Source organism: Mandrillus leucophaeus, unplaced genomic scaffold (genome assembly GCF_000951045.1).
Source record: "Mandrillus leucophaeus isolate KB7577 unplaced genomic scaffold, Mleu.le_1.0 Scaffold205, whole genome shotgun sequence".
NCBI lineage: Eukaryota > Metazoa > Chordata > Mammalia > Primates > Cercopithecidae > Mandrillus > Mandrillus leucophaeus.
In genome coordinates, this window is record NW_012102088.1 from 1,735,722 (window position 1) to 1,756,703 (window position 20,982).

Sequence of the window (20,982 nt, forward strand, 5' to 3'; positions counted from 1 at the left end):
AACTCTTTGTTACTAAGTAGTTGTGGGGAAAAGAAAGAGATCAGACTGTTACTGTGTCTATATAGAAACAAGTAGACATAAGAGACTCCATTTTGTTCTGTATTTGAGATGCTGTTAATCTGTGACCCTACCCCCAACCTTGTCCTTGCAAGAGACGTGTGCTGTGGTGACTCAAGGTTTAACGGATTTTGGGTATGCAGGGTGTGCTTTGTTAAACAAGTGCCTGAAGGCAGTATGCTTGTGAAAAGTCATCACCATTCTCTTAATCTCAAGTACCCAGGGACACATACACTGCCAAAGGTCGCAGGGACCTCTGCCTAGGAAAGCTAGATATTGTCCAAGGTTTCTCCCCATGTGATAGTCTGAAATATGGCCTCGTGGGAAGGGAAAGACCTGATCGTCCCCCAGCCTGACAGCCGTGAAGGGTCTGTGCTGAGGAGGACTAGTATAAGAGGAAAGAAGGCCTCTCGGCAGTTGAGATAGAGAAAAGCATCTGTCTCCTGCCCGTCCCTGGGCAATGGGACATCTCGGTGTAAAACCTGATTGTATGTTCTATTTACTGAGAAAGGAGAAAACCGCCTTAGGGCGAAAGGTGGGACTTGCTAGCAATGCTGCTCTTTAGGCACTAAAAAGGTTTATGGAGATGTTTACATATGCATATCAAGGCACAGCACTTTTCCTTAAACTTATGTCACAGAGATCTTTATTCATATGTCTTACTGCTGACCTTCTCCCTACTATGATCCTATTATCCTGCCACTTCCCTTTTTCTTTGATGGTAAAGATAATGATCAATAAATACTGAGGGTCCTCTGCATGCTGAGCACCGGTCCCCTGGGCCCGCTTTTTCTTTCTCTATACTTTGTCTCTGTCTCATTTCTTTTCTCAAGTATCTTGTTCCACCTAACGAGAAACACCCACAGGTGTGGAGAGGCAGGCCACCCCTTCAGTAGTTAAGTCAAAGTACCCCTGAAGATACAGAAAATGATGAATATTGATGAATGAGTCAAACTAGGAAGAAATAGTCACTCGCCTTGGTTCGACTTTGGCAGTTTTCTTAACAAAGCAGGCAGAAGGGTGCACCTGTTCCAGATTCAGTCACAAGGGGCAGGCATGTACCAATCTCCTCCACCTTCAAGTGCTCCCACCACCTCCGCCTCCCACCATGCCATAAAAGGTACTCGTTCATTCCTTTCATCATTGATGAAGCACCCATCACATGATCACTTATGGATTGTCTTCTGTTCTAGGTGCCTGTGGACACAGCAGTGAGAAACAGATATTTCTGCCCTACTGAGTTTACAGTTCAGGGGTGGTGGTCGGTAGTCAGTAACAAGTGAAAAGTGTATGTCACATATTAATAGGTGCTATGGGAAATGAATACGTCAGGAATGGCCGTGGCAGGGTGGGGTGGAAGTTTGAAGTTAGAAAAGGCAATTCCAGAAACAAGTAGAAGCTGTGGGGTGGTGGCCTGGAGGCAGTGGAGTGCATTCTGGTTGGTGCAGCCTGGGGACAGAGTCCTGAAGTCAGGAGTGGGAAGAGTGATTGCACCAGCCAGATAAGGACTATGTGGAAGCCATCTTTTCTCATGGAACCACATGTCTTCAATACCTTTCCAAGTCCATTCATTCTTTATCCCAGGCTAACAGGCCGTTTCCCTCTGACCACAGGGACCTCATACAACCCAGATGGGGTTATTCTTTTATTTATTCAGGAAAAGGCATTTATTGAGCACCTACTCCGTGCTAAGCATTTGTTCTAGAAGCTGGAGATAAAGTGATGCAAAGATACAGTCCTTGCCTTCACGGAACTTATATTCCAGGGAAGACAGTCATTAAATAATGAGATATGTAAACAGACATAGAACATGAAGTAGTGTTAACTGAGGTCAGGAGTTCGAGACCAGCCTGACCGACATGGTGAAACCCCATCTCTACTAAAATACAAAATTACCCGGGCAAGATGGTGCCTGTAATCCCAGCTACTCGGAAGGCTAAGGCAGGAGAATCGCTTGAACCCAGGAGGCGAAGGTTGAAGTAAGCCAAGATTGCACCATTGCACTCCAGCCTGGGCAACAGAATAAGACTCCATCTCAAAAAAAAAAAAAAAAAAAAAAAAAAAAAAACAAAAAAAAAAAAAAAAAAAGCAAAAAGCAAAGCACAGCAAGGAGGTAATAAGCACTGGGGGTGGGGACAGGAGTGCTATTTGGTAAGGTGGCCAAAAAAGGCCTAAAGAGGTGCCATCTCAATGAAATGAGAGGACCCCACGCAGAGGGAACAGGAGTTATCAATATGAATACACCACAGCGGGTGTGCTTGAGTATTGAGGAAAAGCATGGAGATCTGTAGGCAGCACAGTAGGTGTAGCAAGAAGATATTTCCAAGATCAGAGAGGGGAGCAGGACCAGATGGCATGGGACCAAGTAGGGAAGCAATGACAGGGTGGAGAATGGGAATAGCAGGATCTGCCTGGTAGCTTAGAGGGATCATGCTGGCTGCCGTGTGAAAAACAGACAAGGCTGGGGCAAAGAGGAAAATAAATTGCAGGCATGTCTTGCAGGCACGTGTCTCGGATAGACGGGTGGTTCAACCAACCTGGTGGTGGTAGAGGAGGTGAGCAGTGGTCAGACGGGATTTTCAGAGGGCTCAAGTTGGTGGCGTCATGCAAGCTGAAGTGTGAGGCATGAGGCATGATCAGAATGCAAGCACAGAGTTGTTCCACGCTGGTGGATACCTTGCCTCTCAGACGCTCTGTGACGTGCATGGTGGTGGAGTCCAGCCACTGAGTGATGGACTCTGAATTAGTAAGTGAACATGAGAGCCTCTTTGATGCAGAGCGTATCTTCACATCTTGCAGTTAGGAAATAGTGGCCAAAAGATGCTAAAAAGTGTAATCTGTCCAGCAGGTCAATTATGCTTGGGTTTCCAACAAACAAGAAGCAGGTATATTGCTTTATTTTTCTCCAGGCAGGCAGATATGTACAGCAGTTCTCCCTTATCCATGGTTTCTCTTTCCACTGTTTCAGTTACCCATGGTCAACCAAGGTCCAAAAATAGTAAATAGAAAATTACAGAAATAAACATTCCAGAAGTTTTAGATTGTGTGTTGTACTTAGTAGTGTGATGCAATCTAGCATCACCTGCTCGGGACCTGAATTCTCTCTTTGTCCAGCAGATCCATGCTGGATACCGTCCCACCCATGAGTCACTTAGCAGCCAACTCGGTTATCAAATCCGACTGTGGTGGCATTGTAGAGCTTGTGCTCAGTAACCTTTATTTTGCTTAATCATGGCCTCACAGTGCAAGAGTAGTGATGCTGGCAATCCAGAGATGTCAGAGGAGCCAGAAAGTGCTGCTCTTAAGTGAAAAGGTGAAAGTTCTCAACTTAATAAGGCACAGAAAGATAAATATTGCATTGGTTCATACTTATATGTGGAATCCAGAATAATCAGACTTGAAGAAGACAATAGAATGGTGGTTAGAGAGGCCAGGAGTTGAACGGAACGGGGACAAGATGGTGAAAGGGTACAAAGTCAGTTTAGGACGATTATGTCTCCTCCCTTTGACATACATCACACGCTGTATGAATGCAGTAAATAATGTATTATAATTTCAAAATTACTGAGTACATTAAAAATATTCTTACCACAAAAATAAGTGTCTGAGGTAATGAATACATTCATCAGCTCGATTTCATTATTCCAATTGTCTTCATAAATCATAACATCACTTTTTTACCTCATAAATATACACAACTATAATTTGTAAATTTACAAAACAAAAGCAACCTCCCCACGCGCCCTCTGCCAGCTCTTGAAGGCGTGATCAAGTGTTGCCAGCTCTACCAGAAACGGTGTGAACTCGGCACAGGATGATTACTTCCAATGATGTCACACGCACTCCTGTTCTTGTATACCGTTTTATTGTGGAAGGAAGAGAGAATCCATGAATTGTACAAGCGTGAAGGCTGTAACAAGTTGTAGAGGCGCTTTCCGGACATTCCTATGCATTGTTCTCCACAGTAAACAACCTGGGGGCAGCCAAGAGGGAAGATTTCAGATAAGTGGAAACAGTGATGGATGTTATCTACCTACAATCCCTTTAGACATTTTCGAGAGAACTCTGTTTAAATGCTGTTCAACTCTCCCACTCCGGCCAATGAATCCCTACAGACCAGCAGTGCCCTGGGAGACTGAGTAATGAAAACATCCTGTCAAGCTTCAAGACCTTTGGGCAGATGGGACTCTGCAGACCCGTGGGAGTACAAAGGACCAAAGAGCTACAGGTAACCCTGTTTGGTACCTGAGGCCACACCTGGCCACAGGATAACTTGCAAAATTCCCAGAACCCGTCTTCTGGCTCTTAAAGCCATTGCACATGTGGAGGCCAACTTCTGAATTCAGGAGATATCAGGATGGACATGTATTTTTCACCCAAGGGACAGGAATGTGAGCTCTGTGGGCTGGTTAGCCCAGCACACCCTTATTCCTAACTTCCCTTCTCAATACAGCCTTGAAAAAGCTGTGCTGTGTAGCAGAGCAGCGGCGACCCACAGTAGTGACTACCGAGGGACAGTAATGGGGTGGGGACCAGAGGTATCCGGTTGGTATTAAGTCCAGGGCTACCCTTTCTGAAGGAAATACTTCCAATAGTGTATGTTAATGTGAACTATAAAGATGCCTGTGACTTCTTGGACTTCTGAAATGCTCATACGCAATGGGGGTGAAGGGAGGACAGGGGCTGGCAGTCCAGCTTGAGACTCCCTAGGCAAGCATGTGGAATCCCCAGTCCCAGCGCACAGCAGCCGGGTCCTAGCTATTGGCATTGTTAGAAGGACTATGGCTGAGAATGTGTGGGGTGGGGAAAATCAAAAAGGCAGGCCCTGGCTCAGTCACCACGAAGGGGATGCCACGAGGCCCTTGAGGAACCTGAGCTCACAGAACTACAGACAGCAGATCAAGAGGTTCACGCTGTCTGGCCACAAAGTGCCACTCCGCTGGGCAGGTGGAGTGTGTGTGTGGTGTGGGGGTAAGGAGGAAGCTGTGTATGTGTATACCCATGTGAGGAAGAAGAAACAGAACGGAGGGTGGGGATGGAGGAGAGATTATATATAAAGACCCTCAAAGGGAAAAATATTCCTTTTTTGTGTTCACTGACTGAGCTGATGCATTTCTTATTTGGGGAACATTTTGGGTATTCTTCTTAAAAAAAAAAACCGTCAAGTGATCACTGAGCACCAAATTCATTTATAATCTTGTTCTAAACCCAGCATTTTCTCTTCTTGTGATGCAGAATTACCACAACATGCTCGCCTGGCAGCGGAGGGAAAGGAGCGGTGGGCGTCCCCATGCGCTCAGCTGGGAGGAGGCGCCGCGTCCCCGTCCCCGCGCGGCCGCTTGCAGGTGAGCATGAGCAGCAGCAGCAGCGGCAGGTGCCACAGGCTGCAGAAGAACAGTCTCCGCGAGCTCCTGCGGTCTGCGTCCACGTAGAAGCGGAAGCCGAGGTAGGAGATGTACGCGTTGATGGGAAGGGCCACGAAGGGGAAGGTCCACGTGGTGATGTCCAGGACAGGAGCTGCTGCGGACAGCACGAGCAGCGCCAGGCAGTGGCGCAGCGCCACGCGCCGACACAGGCCCGGATGGGTGACCGACATCATGCAGTAGCCGCCCCGGGAGTAGTCTTCACGGAGGCCCCAGCTGAGGGCGTTGAAATGAGGAAACTGCCAGGAGTAGAGGATTCCTCCCAGGAGAAATGCACCTGTGTTGGGGTCAGGGCAGGAGAGGGAGACAGAGGCAGTCATCACCAGAGATTTCCAAAGAATGGTTTCCTCTCCTGGGACAGCCTGCCTGGCAGCTCAGAAGCTCTGCCACCCTGTGCTCTCATCACTGCCTGCCTATATCACAGGGTGGCTGGGAGACAGGTGCCTACATCAGGCTGGTGGGGCAGCTGATGAGCTAAGATGCCTCCTTTCTCACCTGGGGGTGCCTGCGTGCCTGGGGGCAGGAGGCTGTGGGGTCTGGCTCAGACCCTGCTTCACAGGGGGGCTGCCTGCGCTGCAGAACCCTTAGCATCGGTGGCTCCTGCCCACCTGGTGCTCCTCATGCCTCCCACATTGTGGGGAGGAAAGAAGCCCCTACACACGGGCAAACACTTGTAGGGAATTCAGTATCTACTTCAGTACCACCTCCGGGTGCAACCTCTGTGCTAGAGCGCTGAGCTCCATTTCCAGCTGCTGGGACCTGGGTGTGTGGCTTCAGGCAGGTGGAAGCAGTGCTGTAACCTGGAGGATGCTGCGAGTCAGCTCTGCCTGCTCCGTGAACCCTGGCTCCCTTCCCAGGGCTGCTAGCGCTCCCGGCTCAGCACTGACACAGACCTGGATGTACCTGCAGGCGGGTTTGTCACACCCTGGCTCTGATCTGTTTACCTGTTTCACCAGGGCTTCCAGGGCACATGCCTGCCACATTCCTCTCACCATCCCCCAGAGCCTGGCACAATGGCACAAGCAGGAGGTGTGAAAAACCACATCTGCTAAATAAAATGAGTCATAAAGGCAAAACGGTCCCAGAGTACAATGATAACTCGTCCATGGCTTTGCAAGTTTTCAACAAGGACATAATACCCTGAGCACCATTTTGCCCCTTTCTCTGGAACAGTCTCCCCAGCACCCACACGGGTGGAATGAAGGCTGCTGTCCGCTGAGCTCCTATTATATGACAGACCCTACTCTCATAGTTTGCCCCATTTAATCCTGACCATTGGATTTTGAGGTAGATTCATAATCTTCATTGAAAAAAAAATCAGACAATGTCAAGTTCTCCAAAAAGAGGTGGAAGGGCAATTCAAAACACGGCTGCTTGATTTTTAGGCCAGCGTCCTTCTATGACATGCACGAAGCCACCTAAGGACAGGCAGCAGGGTGGGGGCTGGAAGGCAAGGGTTGGCTATTCCTGTGCAGGTGATTGAGTACTCACGCCAAGAATGCTCCCTGGGCACCTACCACCTACCGTGCTAGGCGCTGGGGATACCATGGCGAGCAACAATCTACACGTGCTCCTGCCTGCACTGAGCAGACCCTTCGCTCAAGGAGGTGGACATCAAGAGCCACACTAGTCACTCTAAAGTCACCACTCCAAATGCAGTGAGGAAAAGAGCATGGTGCAGTGAAGACACACAACAAGAGATGACTGAGTCTAGGGGACCAGAGGAGGCTTCTCTGAGGAAGGGATGTCTGAGCTGAGCTGGACAGAGTGGTGACCTTGTCAAGTCAGGGCTAGTGGAGGGGACAGTATTCATAAAGGCCTTGGGGCTGGAAGGTTTGAGGTGTGGGTGGTGTAAAAAAAAAGATTAACACGTGTTAGGAGTCACAGAACTATATATGTTAAAAAAGTCAAGTTTACCGCATGAGGAAAAAAAGGAAGGTGGTGTGGCTTGGCTGGAGTGCTGAGAATGACAGGGAAAGTTCTTCAGGACAAGGCTGGCTGGAGTGCAGTGGCATGGTCTCAGCTCACTGCAGCCTCGATCTCTTGGGCTCAGGTCATCCTCCTATCTCAGCCTCCTGAATAGCTGGCACGATAGGTGCACGCCACCAAACTCAGAAAACTTTTTAAAACAATTTTTTGTAGAGATGGGGTCTCACCATGTTGCCCAGGCTGGCCTTGAACTCCTGGCCCCAAGCAATCCTCCTGCCTCAGCCTCTCAAAGTACAGAGATTACAGGCATGAGCCACTGCACTCGGCCTTGACTTTGCTATTCTAAAAGCAACAGAAAGCCACGGAAGGATCTTAATGTATATAAGTGCTGAGCATGTGTGCCTGCGTGTGTGAGTGTGTGCACCTATGTGTGTAGGGGGTGAGGGGAGGGGCACCAGTGCTAAGTGATCCTATTTGTGAAGGACACACTGGAGGGGCCTAAAGCAGGTATGGAAGGATCAATCAGGAGATGAGGAGTGAGGGGATGAAGGATGACAGTAGTTAGGATCAGGATGGTGACAGTAGAGATGCCAAGAAGGTGAATTTGGAAGGAATTTGGGAGGCAAAGGGACAGGATGTGCATGCAGTGTAAGTAAGGAGGGGAGGAGACAGGGAGGAGGTATCAATAGCAAGTCCTGGGCTTATGGGTCCATGGAGACACCACTCATTGAGACAAGCAGGGAAGAAGAGGAGAGGAGGTCGTAAGTGTGACCTTGGGTGTGTTCAGTCTGAGATGCCTTTGGGATATCTAAGGGGAAAGTCACAAAGCGGGTCTGGCAGCCAGAGTGTGGGTATGGTCTCTGATAAGCAACTGTGAGCGTCTTTTCCTGAGTAATCCAGGCAGACATTTATGTATCTGCATTTCCTACCTGAGGTGAACTTCTTAGGGTATGTTCACTTACCTGTGAATCTCCAGGCATTAGAACATAGAAAGTAAGTAATAATATTGTAGTAAAGTGCGCCCAAACTCATCATGGGAGCCAATGTGGAAAAAAAGTGGATTTACTCTAAGTTATCCCCAAGATCACTGTTTCCCAACACTGGCTTGGGAACCAGTCAGGCAAACTGTAGGATTCTGTCTACCTTCTCCTTCCCCTCCTTTGGAACCGCCTTCCCGTGGGGTCCCTGGGAGAGAATTGAGAGTTCACCAACCCACTGTGTCATCTACCCTGGAAAACGCCATCCTGCCCAGAGGGAGAAGAGGTTGAGGATTTGTAACCACAGTCCTATTTCAGGTAATGAGGATCTTTTAAGCCTCTGGTCTGTGGGAATGTTCAGAAAAAAGGAGCTGGGGGCTATTGCTAGGCAGAACTCACCAGGAGACAGAGCACTTTACATAATGCAGAATACTTCAGAAAATAAGTCTGAGGCTATAAGCCACTGAGGGGCCCCTGTTTGTGCAAATGCCAATGAGCATGAGAAGGAACCAGCTCCTCCTTTAATCTCTGATCTGTATTTCTCAACATTGGAGAATGCAGAGTGACACTAGGGGCAGGCTTTGCAAGTCATCTAAAAGAAAGGAGGAGGATTTTTAATGCACATTGTTCTGGAGAGAAACTTAATCATTTCTGAGTTATGTTTATCAGGCAGGGCAGTTGTAGTTTACCGAGTGGAATTTGTGTGGGTACAGATGATTTAAGAGGGATGAGGGCTTCCTTTTATATCCATGAATAGTTTTCTGTGGCTTCCATAAGTCAGTCAACCCCTTTTCAGTCTTCCAGTATGGGAGGAAATATAACAAAGACCTGATTTTAGGGTCCCTATTTTAGTAGGGTTACTGTCAAATCCCCCAAATTCATTTTTAACCTTAAATTATGTATTTATACATACATATATATGTGTATATATAGTTGAGTGTGTTTGCATGAACTAAGATACATATGTGTGTATATATATATATAAAAATTTAATTTTAACGCTGATAATAGGAGCAGCTACTATTTATTGAATCCATTAACCTGGTAAACAGTTGACAGGTGTCTCACACGTAGGCACAATTCCGGGTGCTAGAAAGGCAGTGGCAATCAAGACAAAGTCCTGCTTAAAGTCTAGAGGGAGATGGACATAAACATAAGTAACAGTGCTGATCGCTATTTTGAGACTAGACTCAAAACAGGGTAATGCTATGGGGGTGACTTGAGACTGAGTGCTCGGGGAAAGCCTTTCCATAGGTGATATTTAAGCTATGACTCAACTAATGGCAAGCAGAACTCTATCAGATGCTGGGAAAGGTCCCAGGAGGCCTCTGGGACAGCATGGAGGCTGGAATGAGGAAGGGAGAGTTACAAGAAGGGGCTGGGAAGGCATCTGGAAATCAAGATAAGGAGTGGGGTCTTCCCCCAGCGCAGGGCGAGAACAGGCTGGGGGTTGAGACACAGAGGGGATGGCAGAGGGGGGTTATTCAGGTGGGGAACCCTAGGACAGACACTGGTGAGTGTGCTCATGGTAGAGACACGACCAGTTTTATTTTTGACTATTTTAACTTTGAGCTACATGATAGACATCTCAGTTGAAATGCCTGTGGCTGTCATGTGCCAGGCAGTTACACATATGCTTTCTAATCTTTACAACAACCCCGCCTATAGGTACCATTATCATCATCTTATAGATGAGAAAGAGTAATTTGCCTGATGATATTCAGCACTACTGGCACAAGAGATTAGCACCTTCTGTTAGAATGTGATTGGTTATCTGGGGCAACATAGCAAGACCCCATCTCTAAAAAAAAAAAAAAAATTAGGCAAGGGGCCACATGCCTCTAGTCCCACCTACTTGGGAGTCTGAAGAGGGAGGATTGCTTGAGCCTGGGAGTTGTAGGCTGCAGTGAACTATGACTGCACCACTGTACTCCAGCCTGGGTGACAGAGCAAGACACCAATTCTTAAAAAAAAAAAAAAAAAAGAAAGTTGTTGCCACACAGAGACTCAAATTAGTGACATTCCTACATCAATGGACTGTTGGATGCTGTGGGCAGAGGAAGGCTTGCTGAAAGAAAAAATTGCAGAAGCATTTTCTAGTACCTTTATAAAAAAAGAGAGAGATCTGTTTTAACAACAAAACCATCAACCAGATGGCATTCACTTGGCAGTGAGTACTGCTAGGGAATTCAAAAGGACAGAGGAAAGGTTGGAATGCTCAGGTGCAACTGATGGAGTAAACAGGGTGATGCAAGTAGACTTCTTTATATTTTGATGGAAAATAAAGTGACCTCTGGATTTTAAAGTGACTGGTAAGAGGAAGTGTTGTCTTGGGGCACAGGGTCATGCTGAGACTTTGAACACGATGTACAGAGAAGCCCAGCCCCAGCTCACAAGCTGTCTCAGATTCAAAGAGTTTGCAGTTATGACAGCCACAAGCACAGGGGGAAGTGTCTTTCAAGAAAAACAACATCAGTGATAACTTAGAAATGGGGGGAGGGATTGGATCATTCAGGGCTCAGTGTCTGCTTTGCTCTAGAAATGGCTCAGAAGGAGCAACCTCAGCTGGAAAATGACTAAAACACCAGCTCCAAATGTGGGATTTTCCTTGTCTTTCTCAAAAGCCCTCCTTTTCTTGTGTGTGTCAACCGAAGTATTTTGTTTTGCTCAATACACTTTTTCAGTAATGCTTCTGCTTAAAATAAACATAATTAAAGAAATCATTTTCCTGAGACTAGCATGCTGCTTTCTGTAAGAGGAAATGGGGTGTGGGTTTGGCTCATGTCGCAAATGAAGGAGGTTTGGAAATCACAGCCTAGCCTTAATGGATTGTAATCAGAAAACCACCACCCACACACAGCTTTACTTGATATGCTTCAACTGCCTCTCCTCCTATAAAAGATGAAAACTAATTACTCTCTTCATCAAGATAAGGTGAACTAGAACAGGAAGACTTGAATTAGTGCCGGGGCTGTGGTGGAACCCACCTTCCTTGTGGAGTAAACATAAAGCACTCAGTGGACTAATTCAAAGACCTCACCTTCCTTCAAGATAAGTATTCCACTCATCTCCTCTGCTTCAAGCTCCTAAAGCAGTCCATTTTTATTGGGTCTGTCATCTATGACAACAAATCTGGACTGTGTGCCCCTAGATATAGGACAGTCTGTTTTCAAAGTCCTCTGCTGGTGTCTGGCCAGGGAGAAAGACAACACAAAGGGATTACAGTCCACGGTGAATGTTACTTAGTGCAGGGCAGGAGAACACTTAATTCAGCCTTGAGAGGTCAGGGAAGGCCTCCTGGAAGAATTTGTAAACTGAGATCTAAAACTGGTCTCTGAGTTTCAATCCATTCACACAAACCATGTGCTTTTGACTTCTTTTAACCGTATCTTCCCATTTTCCTGCCTAACCCTGCACAATCTCTGTACATATTTGGTTTAATCACATTGGAAAGAAACGTGCACTTCCTTTCTGTTAATCGATTACTTGCTAGTCTATGAACATAGAAAATTCTGAAAATCTAGGTGGCATATCTGTAGACATGGCTCTCCAGAGCACGGCAGCTTCCTGAGAACATGGGGCCGAAATCCCACTGCAGAGGCAACTCCACAGAATGTCCAGGTGTGCAGGGCATCATTACTTCCCTCCTTACTCAGAAAATGGAGAAGGGCACATGCGCAGTAGTGTGTGTGAGAACAGCTGGAGGGAACCCTCATCCAGTGGCACCTGGCTCTGATTAGAGGGCTGTATTAGGTGGGGCAAGGCTCATTAATGTCTTCCTGATGACTCGTTGAAAATGTATGTATTTTTACATTCTCTTGAAACTTCTATCAAACATCCTACGACATACAGACTGGAGGAGAATCGCAATTATTTCCACCTCTGTCCATTGTTCAGAAATGCTCTTGTCCACGGCACACCTCCATCACTTTGCTGACAAAACTAAGGCAATTCCAGCTAAATGGTATCGGAATGGAATGGAGACAAAAATCCTCAAGCTGGAGCTGACTCTGTCAGGAAATTCCCTGTGGAATGGAGTTCATCGGTTTCGGCTTGCTTTCTCTGACTGCCCAGTGGGCACCTTCCCACCCCACCCCCCAAACCCATTGTCACTCACCATCCACGCATGGCCTTGCAAAGGATAAAGAGCCCTAGCTCCAGTGAACCTTGGTGCTGGGTTTGGGAGGTCTTCCCTCGCCAGTACAATAGGCTCCTCTCTGATGGGGCCCACGGTAGCGCGTCTGCTCCATGGCCGGCTCTATTTGTGCTTTCAGGGTTATGTGGTTATGTAGACTGGGGGCTAGCTGGGGAAGCAAAGCCAAACCCAGAGCTTCATGGTCACAGATTTCAAAGCCTTTCTTTTGAGGGGCAACACAAAGGAGCTTGTGAAACAGATCAGCCTCAACAGTGCAATAGACTTCTATGGTGCTGCAGATAAAGGGAAGAGGATGTGGGGCCAGTTTATCAACTGCACAGGCGACAAAAGGGAAGATTAAAAGTCCCCTGAAAATAGGAAATAGAGTGGGCAATAACTGCTTGCCCTTGAAGAATTCTTTGCTAGTAGCTTAGGAATAATGGAGAGGCTCAGGGGGCGGGAGGGAGCTGGATTCGCTCCTCTCCCTCACCTCATTGTGTGCTGCCTCCCTCCAGGCAGAGTCATGGGGAGGTTTCACTTAGAGAGGAAGATGGGAGTAAAGGAAGCAAAAAGCTCTGACTCTGAAAACAGTGCTCCCCTTTTTCTCTTCTTGCCATTTCCTTGGAAGGACATTTCAAGCACCTGTGAATCCTCTCTGAAATTCAAATGCTTCCTACTCCCTTAGCTCATGTTGGAAGGTCTTTCCATCCTTATCACTTAAATATTAATTCATTGAAGAATACTAGTTACATGTGCATTCTGCTCCAGGCACATGTCTACCACAGGCTGGCCTACCACACTGTCATCTATCATTCATTCAGGAAGGCACCGGCCCAGCTCCCTCAAAGCTTGTGATCAATTATGGTCAACACAGCACAACTGACAAGACCTCAGCGCCCTTGGTACCAGTTTGCCTCCAATTATACCACCAATCTGGAGGCTTGCAACATAATTTCTAGCATGTTCTTTCATAGTTCTCTCTTTTTTTTTTTGGTCTTTCAAGAGAATATAGTGTTCTAAATATTGTTTGTTTGCTAATGTTCCCATGAAAATGTTCCTTATTTTGTCTTTAAAAACATCATTTAGCTTAATCTGGAGCTCCAAGGCTACTATAACTTAATCTGGAGTGCTAAGGCTAGTTATGGTAAAATCTTATACAAAGTGAACACAGACACAGATACTCATTTGCAAGCTTGGTTTCAAACTGAGGCAGCATTATAAAGGAAAACGTTAAGTGCGCGGGTTAAACAGTACCTGGTACTTAGTAAGCCTTCCATAAATATTTGTGGAGTGAGTGAGTGAATAAATTCACTCTGACTCTACTTTCTCATCCAGGAATAAGAGAGGTAAATACAGTGAAACCGCACTGAACATTTTGTAGTTTACCAGCTGAGGGCAAAAATCTCATTCTCTTTTTGTTACTAAAACCATCCATCTGCCCAGTGTCACTTCCTGATAAGAGCCCATTTCTAAGTCCTCATTTGTAACTACATGTTGGGTGACATAATTAATGCTTAACACACATTTGAATTACAAGCCACAGGCGACTGCAAATCCACTCTACAAGATGGTCATTACCGAGGCCCAATCCATACACTCCCAAAACATGGGATTTATTCAAATTTAGGAAAATGAGGAAAAAGAACCTGAACCTTTCTAAGATATGGGAGTGATGAAAAGAGGGGGCCTTGGCAAGAAGGAGGGGGAGGGGATTTAACTCAAAGCCTCTGAGACACACTAATAGTCTCTGGAGATAAACACTGCTGAGAGGCCTAATGCGTGTGGCTCCAGGCCTGCTTGCAGCTGGAATGTCGGCTGGGCACTTATCTGCAGTCCCCTCCCTTCGCTACCTCCTCAGAGTGGACTCCTTCACCGGGGCTCCAGCAGGTCACTTCTGTCATTGCCATTCCCTGTGTGCAGAATCAAACCAAGTACTGCAGTTCCTGTGACAACAAGCTGGCTAGACCAGGGGTCAGAAAGCAACCCTCTCATTCTGCCTTTCCTGAATTTTAGCTAGGAAGCATTTTTAATGTTTTCTGCTGTTAGCAGAATACTAAAAAAGAATTAAGACAAGGTAATTAGGCAGGTGAGAGGAAAAGGCCTAATTCTGAGGCTCAGAGGAAAATGGACACAAGTAAAATCCCATTGTAATGATTACCTTTATAGACAGAAGGGCTTTGTAAAATGAAGTTATTTCCTGTGCACAGAAGCAGCGGGACTGCAGAGACCTGACTTTCCTGACAGAATGACCACAAGGAGTGTTCTCTGGGCTGGACCCGCGCTTTGCAGCACAGCACTCTCTGTAGCAAGCACTGGACTGAAAGCTGTTGGCACTGTGATGGGGACAAAAGCTAAGCTGCTTACAGTTCATTGTGCAGTTATAAAATAGCAAACATTAAGAACAATTCACATTTGCTTAGCTTTTACAACGGCCGTCTGCTCATCTGTGTCATTTTCTTCACCCCGCCATCTTACCTCACTCACCCCATGCTGGATTCCCGAAGCAGGCAGGTCAGACACCTGCGTGGGACCCACACCTCTCACCGGGCATCTAGAACAAAGTTCCTTTACACTGTTTGATTTTTTAAAAAGTCAAAGTAGTTGTGGGGGGAAAAAAAAATCAGAATCCCATGGAACATCTTTAGAGTTATTTTATATTTTATGTCTTTGCAGGAAGAGAGAAGGCATCACAATTCCTTCGGTGCTCAAGGCCCCTTGGAATTCTTAATGTGACCTCGTAGCCACCACAAAAACCGCAAAATGATCCAGACACCACAAAAGGGAAAAGGTACTTCCCAACATGCTGCATTTCCTTGCTTGGGGGAGCACTGTGACCCACGGGCTGCCTCGAATGCACAGTGTTTTCTGTATCTACCAATCTGTAAATATCTCCCCTCCAAACTAGATGGTTAGCTGGGCCTTCAATACATGAGGCTGCAGGATTTCCATTTCAAATCTTTGCCCAGCTGCTTCCTCTCCATCTTGACTACCATCTACTGAGCCCCAGGAAGGGCTTTTGCAAAAGTATCCACAGTCAAGGTGACTGGGTGACTAAAGGTTGGTGCTGGCTATTTGATGTCCTGGCTCATAAGGGAGTATGTTCAGCGCAACCTGCCTCCCTTCAAACACGTATCCTTCATCCATTTCCCCACTTGGAGGGTCACTGGTGGTAACAAGCTGTTTCTTCAAAGGATGATCAGATTGACGCTTCACTACTTAAGAGGCAAAATGTTAAATTAACTAGGTAGGGCAAAGAGAGTGTCGGGGGGGCAGGTCTAGGGTAGGTGGAGCTCTAGTGCAGAGAGAAGGAAGTGGAGGAGAGGAAGTAGGAGGTGAGAGGAGGCACACAGGCTTGGAAGGACAATAAAGGCAGGCTTCTGCAATTTACTGACTTTCCAATACCTCGGAGAACCTGCAGCACACTGTTAAATGATCCTGAAAGTATGGCCCTGCTGTTAGGCTGCCTCAAGCTCCAGTGGGGCTTTCTCACCACTGAATGAAGTATGAGTTCCTCTATAGGTGGCTCATCCTTGCGCGTGTCCCCACCCCACTGTGCACTGGCTTTCAGGCCTGTAAGGCTTTGTACAGGCTCTTCCCTCTTCCTGGAAAGCATACTTCCTCCTCAAGTAAACTGGTCATGACTTAATTCTGTAGTCTTTCTTCACCAAAGTCATCTGGGACCAGTTTGGGATAAGTTAAGAGAGCCCACAGCCCTCTGAAGATACCCTGCAAAAGCTCTTAGATCACTCAGTCATTTGATTACCTGCCTGCCTCTCCCCAAAGACCCTGAGATAATGATTTCCTGAGGACACTCACTGGATTTTAGTGATGTTTGTGTCTCTCAATGCCTGGCAAACAGTAGGCCCCCAGTTGACACTTGCATGATGAAGCGATGATGGGGACCAGTTTATAAAGGTGGCTATCCAAAGTGATCCATCTTTAGGGGCTCAAAGATTAAGTGCTTGGCAATACTACAGAAGAAGGAAGCCTTTTTGGCCATTTTTTTCTCAGAAGGGCTCTTTATAACTATACATGTCCCCTAAGACAAGAACCCAGATGAGAGATATCCCCCCTGTTGATATCATTAGTACATCTCAAATAATACTATCTGCCCATGCCCTAATCTCTAGGTATTTTTAAGATATTCTAATGGCTAGAGCTCTCTCTGGTTCTATCTTTGCAAACTGGTGGTTCTTAACATGTGGTCCCTGGACCACAGGCATCAGCAACAACTAGAAACTTGTTAGAAATAAAAATTCTCAGACCCCATACCAGCCCACTGAATTCAGAAGTTCCAGGGGTAGGGCCCGGGAATTTCTGTGTTAGCAAGCTCTCCAGGTAATTATCGTGTGCACTGAAGTTTGCGAACCACTGTTTTAGACTTCAGTGAGACCACAGGTACAGTCTCATTATTTGAAGTACATATTCAGGTGAGGATGATGAAATATAGATTCATAAGGACATCAATCTTTCCACCTAGGCAGTACAGTCTAAGTGAACATTCTGCAATAATGGAAATGTTTTACATCTGTGCTGTGGATAGTGTAGCTACTAGGTACATGTGTGCCTTTGGGCATTTGAAATATGGCTAATGGGACTGGGTAACTGAATTTTAAAGTTTAGTATAAATTTAAATTTAAATAGCCATTTGAGCCTAGTGGCTACCATATAAGACAGTACAGCTCTAGAAGATGACTAAGCAATATAAAACCATATTCAACCCAGTTCCTAAAATCCCAGCAATAAAAATCTTTTAAAAAATACATTCTCTTAGATTCTGTCACCTGTAAAATGGAAGGTACCTATATTCACTGATTTGTTCATTCAATTAAGTATTTGCTGCTTATCTCAAGTTGGTTCTATCAAATTAATGTTTGGAAACTTTTTTGAAGTAGTTTAAAGCATTATGTAAAGTAGCAGTATTCTTTCTGTATAATCTTGACAAGGCTTTAAGCCTATGGTTTGATCTGCAATTAATTAGGATTCTGGGGGCCGTAAGTCATGTTGTTACTGTGTGCCCCACAATGTATCTTTAAGATTTAAAGTAAAAGGATATACTGTAATAGACGCCAACCTCAAAAACTGCCCAGGGAACTTCTCTTTGTAGTTATACACGTCTTTCAGGCTGCTCTATTTTATACCAGGTTCTACTGAGGTAGATAAGGGGTCTCGCTTTCCAAGGCAAATATGTACTTTCATTCTGCTACCTAAACAAGGGATGAGCTGCCCTTAGCTGTCCATCATTAATGAGTTTGTATACAAATGATTCAATCTGTATTATAGAAAGACTATAATCAACATTAAAAACATTTATTTTAAATATGACTATTAGCAGTTTAGCCAAATCCAGACTATCCCTAAACAAATGAGGGCTCTTGCCTGAATATGCACTCCTAAGTGAGGACTTTTGAAAAGTTCTTTTTCTCTAGCCTCCGGGGAGGCAACTCCAGCCTGCACATGCTGAGGCTCTCTTCAGGAGAGAAACTGCCTGGAAGTGTGACAAGGGCCTCTAGCCCTCGGCAAGAACCTGGGCCCTAGGACAACACTGCACAACAGTGGTGACCAAGTTCTCCATGGCCGGGGACTGAACTGCCCATATCAGTCTCCTGTGCTACCTGTCCCTAAGGCTGTAATCCGTGGCTCTGACTCTGGCCCTGTCTGGGTCTTCCCAGATACAGAAGGTTCTTGTTGCTTTGTGCCAGGTTTGAGGAAGTTGAATAGGGTTCAGGCACTCCTGCCAGGGATGGGGTGTCTCCATCAGATAGGCAGGTGACTCGGTGCAGGAACCTAAGTGCTGAAGTGGGGCTACACCCTTGAGGACAGGGATACTCCCCATGCACAGCTTAGGCAGTTCCGCACTGTCTGTCATGGTCTCCACCTCAAATGTCTGCACAATCACTACAAAGGTTTGAGGGGAATAAGAGGGAAGAGGACACTTGCGTTAAGGGGGAGAGGGAGTTGGGGTCAAGTCAGATGAGCTCCAGGTGGAACTAAGGAAGAGGAACATGACTGGGAGCGGGAGGGCTGGTGGTGTGCAGGTGTGCTCTGTGAAGGTCGACTATAAACCAGGGTGAACATGCAGATGTCGTCTAGCCTAGGGATGCCAAGCCCGGGCTTTAAACCCTCGCTTCTCTTTCCCAATCCAAACCTCACAAAAGGACCCCAGCACTCTTTCCCACCAGGCCTGCAGGCGCCTCAGTCTTCAAAATAACAGCCAGAGGACAAGGCTGCATTGCTCAGTTTACAAACCAAACAAAATCTTCCAGGTCCTGATCTGTGCCAGTCCCTCCACTGTATGAAGGAGGACTCCTGATTGATAACAACAGCATACGGGTCCCAAATTGAGCCCTCGCCATGGTCCAGCACTTTACAAATAACAACTCGTTTCATCCTCACAGTGACTCCAGGAGGGGAGAAGACTATTAGCCCCACATGGGAGATGAGGAGACAGTGGCAGGAGGAGGCTGAGTTCAGCCGTGAAGGATGCACACAGCTCACGAGTGGTGGGGTCGGGCTCCCAATCCAGGCAGCGCTGCTGGCTTCCCTGCTCACCACCGCTTTGCTGACACTGTCTCCCACGTGGGTGGGGCTCTGGTTTTAGGTTTATCAGAGAACACACAAGCACATACGCTTTAGAATATGATATTTGTAGATTCATTAAAATCCGACCTTTACAGGATATTAAAACCATTCTAAGAGACAATCATGGTAAAGGTGTAATCGCATTTGTAAGCCTGCCAAATTGGAGTGTAAGAGCTTTTATGAAAAGTTTCAGAAATGTGGCTTACAGGGTAACGGTTTATGGTCAACTGCCTTTTGATCTCTCATGTGAAAAATATGTACTTACATATATTGCAGGAAACCTCACCACTTCCTTCCTAAGTGTCGGTCAAAAATACTAATTACTTGACTAATTAGACTGTGAAACTTCCCTTACAGATGGTAAAAATGAGCTATTTTCACCCCACAAATTTAGTTGTGACATACCATCAAAAAAAATGTAGAAATCTTTCAATGGTTTTATTGTAGACAGTATGAACAATTTAAGCAAATCATATAAAAATAAATTAGAAACTAATGAAAATAATCCACCCTTTCATAAGAGGAGAACACAAGAGGCTGGCTCGTGAGATGACACCCCTTTGATGGGCGACTGGAGGTCGGATCCAGATACCTTCTCCCCGCCCCATGAATTGGTTAGTCCTAGCTTGGTTTGTGATTTTCATCGTGGCTTCAGGTACTTTCTTTATCTACCTGTAGTCACAGGCAGGCAGCACTCTTTCTTTTGTTTTCTCCTAGTCATTCCCTACAAGGGAAAGTGTATGTCATGTCCACCCACCAGCCACGATGACATGGTCTCCCTTGACTCTGCGTCCACAGAATTTCAGTCTGCGGCATCAGCACATTTGCCAAAAGAATTAGTGTGGGATGAAGTGGAACCGAACCAAGTGCGACAGCTCGGGGAGGAAATGCCTCCTTGACCAGAGTGTGCTCATGTGAGACTCCACACCGCGGAACACTTACCAGCATCGAGGCTGCCCGTGGCCGCTGTCCAGCCCATGACAGGCGGGATGGCCCCAACCACGGCTCCGACCCATGTGTTGACAATGCTGATCCTCTTCAGTGGTGTGTAGCAGCAGGTATACAGAAAAATATTGAAGAGCCCCAGGGCTCCTGTGAGTGGATTCACCCCCCAGGTCAGAATGGCAACTCCCGGAACAGCACAACAAGTGGCAAAGGACACAGCTAGCAACGGGCTGGAAAAGAGCAGAGAACATGGAGTGATCATCTCCGACGCAACTCAATCACACTACCTAGAATCGGCACTGACAAAGTGCAAATAATCCACCCATCCAGTAGAGGCAGTACTGATCTGGCTTATTCCTGGATATGGGGAATCCTCTTTATGAAACAAACTTACAATAAGACAGAATATGTTTGTGGGAGCTCTGGCTGCTCTTCTTGATTTTGCTGGCTAAGAGTAAAGTGGTTAAGAGAGTCAGGGTTAGAGAGTTCTGGATTCATATAGGTTCTGTCCCTTCCTGGCTATAAGACAGCTAGGTTTCACTGACTCCTCTCTACAAGAGAAATGATCCTCTCTTCCTCCTAGGGTTGAAGTGAAGCCTGACTGAGACAATGCCTCCTCTGCACAGTGTTCCATTTTATATTTAGTCATGAGCAAACCACTTCAAACACAATATTGGAAGATTTGAGCAGAAAATAGAACCTGAATTCTGGAAGCAGTTCTCCCCCTGTATTTATACTTCATTATAACATCACTTAATTAGTGATCATGAGTAACAATGGTGTGCCTCTGACTGCCTTCATTACAATGTCTGTAATGAATTACAGGCTCAGCATTACCGGTTCCCAATAACAGTAAACATCAGGTGGCCGTTGTGTAGTACCAGTGCCGTAATGTGACTTATGGACACGGGATTTTCAAGGGGAGGTCGCACAA

The 20,982-nt window shown here is 46.3% G+C and overlaps 1 protein-coding gene across 1 annotated transcript in view; it reads right to left on the reverse strand.

Moving 5' to 3' along the window:
- Positions 1 to 3,903: 3,903 nt before the first annotated feature.
- The window catches only part of LOC105539444 (protoheme IX farnesyltransferase, mitochondrial), a 140,828-nt gene continuing 123,749 nt past the window's right edge, over positions 3,904 to 20,982 (reverse strand). Inside the window, exons 6-7 of the mRNA XM_011979740.1 lie at positions 20,046 to 20,278; positions 3,904 to 5,757 (exon numbers count right to left, since the gene is read on the reverse strand). Of these exons, the coding sequence (XP_011835130.1) occupies positions 5,354 to 5,757; positions 20,046 to 20,278 (637 nt within the window). The 3' untranslated portion in view covers positions 3,904 to 5,353. The remainder of the gene's footprint in view (positions 5,758 to 20,045; positions 20,279 to 20,982) is intronic.